Genomic DNA, 3,755 nt, shown 5'->3' on the forward strand with positions numbered 1-3,755 from the left:
ATCGATAAGCGCGATCCACCATGGTGTTAACTAGGCTGCGCTTGTACTTAATGTCAACATGACTCTGGAAATGCAGAAGGAGACCCGTGTTGGTTCTTTTGATGTAGACCTTACTCTCAATCTTTGGTGCACGGTTAAGCAGTTCAGTTCCTAGAAAGGGAAGGGATCCTTCCCGTTCGACTTCCATGGTAAACTGGAGGGAGGGATGGGTAGAGTTAAGGGTGTCTAGAAACTGGCCAGCGGTCACCCTATCAGGCATTACGGTCAGGGTGTCATCGACGTAATAAATCTTTCCTGGTTTTTTCTATGCCTTTGCTTTAGCAAATCCCTGCTGATCAAGTGTTTGAAAAGAGATAATCAGCTACATCTGTTTCGGAAACTCGAACGCTGTAGCAAAAAGCAAATCAACTGCGAGGGATCAATCAACTTTCTACGACTATGCCAGAGCTTCGAACTCACACCTACTTTTGCCAAGATCGACAAAGATAGGCGTGCTAAGTGGAAGAAATCATCTGCTTCCTTTACAAAGAACGTGATCGCGGAGGAGCTCAGAGTAAGAATACATGAGAGTATGGTACTTCGTGAGGAAATCAATGGCATCTATGATGAAATCCGTCAGACCTGTTCACTATTCCGCTATATGTGCATCTTACGAACCATCACTATGCTTCGGAATAAACTTCAACTTGAAGTTACGAACACTCACACTCGAAAGATCTCAAGGCTTCTCTACAGAGAAACTGACGTCGACGAACACATCCTGAATATTTCCTCTTACGAACTATCGTTCTTCCAAAAATTGGTTCTCTGTCGTGGCCTGAAATTTGCGATCCCACAAAGAGTGTCGCCAGTTGAGATCAAGGCAAGCTTCGAGAAAGCATATTGGAACCTTGAACGGCATCTACCAAACGAGAATTTACGCGAACTAGCAGCCGCATCCTTACGATCTGTTGCGCTAGAGTATATTAATAAGAGTAGCCCAAAACCTCCTAAAGCCCTCTTGCAAGCTATTGAAGATCTGAAAAAACGCGATGACATCGTTGTCACAAAACCGGATAAAGGGTCTGGTGTTGTCGTTATGGATAAATCAGAATATCTTCACCTACTATCCGAAGCGTCAATAAACGATACCAGCAAATTCCGATTCGTCGACTCGGAGAGACCGAGAACCAGAGGACGACCTCCTAAGTATTACCACCCTCTCCTTCAGAAAGAAAGGGAGTTGGAAACTCTCGTTCGAAAGATTCTACCGAAATCCATTGCTGACGCTCTCCGCCCGAAAGGGTCCAGACTCGCACACTTGTATGGCTTGCCGAAGACACATAAAGAACAGTTGGCCGTGCGGCCAATACTCTCTGCTACTAACACCTACAATTACTCGCTAGCGAAATGGCTTGACGACAAATTGAAACCCCTGTCGTGCAACCAATATACAGTGACAGACACATTCCGCTTTGCTGATGAAGTACGAGGCTTCGAGATCAGGAACGGCGAAATTTTAGTTTCCTATGACGTCATCTCATTGTTTACAAATGTACCATTGGAGGAAACAATACAGATCTTAGCTGAAAAAGCCTTTGCCCAGGATTGGTTCAACGAGACGCACAGCTTGAACATCTCCCAAGCGGACCTGATCGACCTCCTCCGAGCAGCTACGAAAAAACCAGCTTTTCCAGTTTGACGGTGCTTTATATGAGCAGACAGATGGAGTCGCTATGGGTTCTCCCCTTGGACCGTTGCTGGCTAACGTCTTCATGTGCTCGATTGAGGAAAACCTCGAACGACACGGTCAACTTCCGCGCTATTACCGGAGGTACGTCGATGACACCCTGACCGTAATGCCTGATAGGGTGACCGCTGGCCAGTTTCTAGACACCCTTAACTCTACCCATCCCTCCCTCCAGTTTACCATGGAAGTCGAACGGGAAGGATCCCTTCCCTTTCTAGGAACTGAACTGCTTAACCGTGCACCAAAGATTGAGAGTAAGGTCTACATCAAAAGAACCAACACGGGTCTCCTTCTGCATTTCCAGAGTCATGTTGACATTAAGTACAAGCGCAGCCTAGTTAACACCATGGTGGATCGCGCTTATCGATTATCTTCTAACTGGTCTTTCTTCTCCGAGGAATGTGACCGCCTTAGAGGGGTTTTTCATAACTTGAAATACCCAAAGCCACTGGTTGAAACTACAATCAAGCGGTTCGTTGAGAGAAGGATTTCATCTGCAGAACCCTGTCCATCACCAGACGTACCATCGGAGACTGTGCGATTAGTGTTACCCTTCAAGGACCAGTCGTCAGCTAATCATGTTAAACAACAACTGAACAGTCTAAGCTCGAAGTTAAGCGTGACTGTCCAACCAGTGTTCGTTAGCCCTAAGCTCGATCAACAGCTTAAGCAACACGAAATTAAGCCCCCTATTGTTAACCAACAATGTGTCGTTTATGAATTTAAATGTAACCTGTGTGATGCAGGGTATGTGGGCTATACTCGTGGTCACTTACACGAGCGCGTAGAAGGGCACACAAGGAAATCATCTTCTATCTACAAACACTACCACCTCCAGCACAATAGTGAAATGCCTGAACGCTTGATCGAGCAATTCAACGTCATCACGAAATGTAACGGCAAATTTGATTGCCTTGTTAATGAAATGTTGTATATTCGCATGCGTAAGCCAACACTGAACGTGCAAACGGATTCCATCCGCGCCAAGGTGTTTGTTTAAGCCGTTCAGTCTAATTTATGCTATTCTTGTACCTTTCCTTATTTGCATGTTTTTAAACTAGTCTCTTGATAATGGAGTCACGATGACCCCGAAACGTCGAGTAATAAATCTTTCCTGGTTTTTTCTATCCCTTATTTTATATCAGCTAATATCATGCCAATTAGTATGCTTTACGTTAAACTCTCTTCTTTCTTAATGCATGATGTCTTTCTGGTTTGTTCACTCTTTCCCACCAAATACACAATCATAATACCCGATCTTCATCTGCCAGTAACTATTACATAAACTATTCTAGGCTAAATCAACATAAAAACTCATTCTCAAGGACTGGTTGTCAAATTTGGAATAGCATCCCAGGAAACTTAAGGAATCTTCCAATAGATATTTTCAAGAAAAAGCTAACAAGAAGATTATTTCAAAATAAACAAGTTCAAGATAGTTATGTTGACGTAGAACGAATAATCAATGATGTGTCAAAAGTTCAATCCAGTTAATAGTAGTGTATAACTTATGTATTCTTCTATTTATTGTCATCTGTTTCTATTTCTGTATTTTTATCCCATACTGCCATTTCTGCTTTTAAATTAATGATTTAATATTTATTTTCTGTTTCTTGTATATATATTGAATTTTTTGTTGAACCGAAATTTATGTAAGATGCTTTAGCGTCCACACACTGCCCGCCGAGACTACCTATGCTATTTGTGGGTACTGGTTGATTATGTTTAGTTAAGTTAAGTGTAAGCATCAAATAAATGGGTGAAAAGAAATTCCCATCAATTATGAAGGTTGTGAAGACAGCCCTTATTCTTGGACATGGTAATGCTCAGGTTGAAAGGGGATTTTCAGAGAGTGGAAAAAGTGTTACAGATGACAGAGTTCGTCTAAGTGAAGCGTCAATCAAGGGCATCCGTGCAACAACTGAAGACTTTTAAAGGTCCTCGTTCTATGCCAATCACAAAGCAACTCCTTCAGCTGGGTCGTTCTGCACATGCTCATTTCGTTTTGCATCTAGATAAGGACAAG

At 42.7% G+C, this 3,755-nt stretch overlaps 1 protein-coding gene across 1 annotated transcript; it reads left to right on the forward strand.

The window, feature by feature from the left end:
* The first annotated feature begins 1,650 nt into the window (after positions 1–1,650).
* On the forward strand, positions 1,651–2,855 carry LOC148732360 (uncharacterized). Its single transcript, XM_088756472.1, has one exon. The coding sequence runs from the start codon at positions 1,716–1,718 to the stop codon at positions 2,727–2,729; it is 1,014 nt and encodes a 337-aa protein (XP_088612598.1). The 5' UTR covers positions 1,651–1,715; the 3' UTR covers positions 2,730–2,855.
* The last annotated feature ends 900 nt before the right edge of the window (positions 2,856–3,755 follow it).

Source organism: Stylophora pistillata, chromosome 4 (assembly GCF_964205215.1).
Source record: "Stylophora pistillata chromosome 4, jaStyPist1.2, whole genome shotgun sequence".
NCBI classification, from domain to species: Eukaryota; Metazoa; Cnidaria; class Anthozoa; order Scleractinia; family Pocilloporidae; genus Stylophora; species Stylophora pistillata.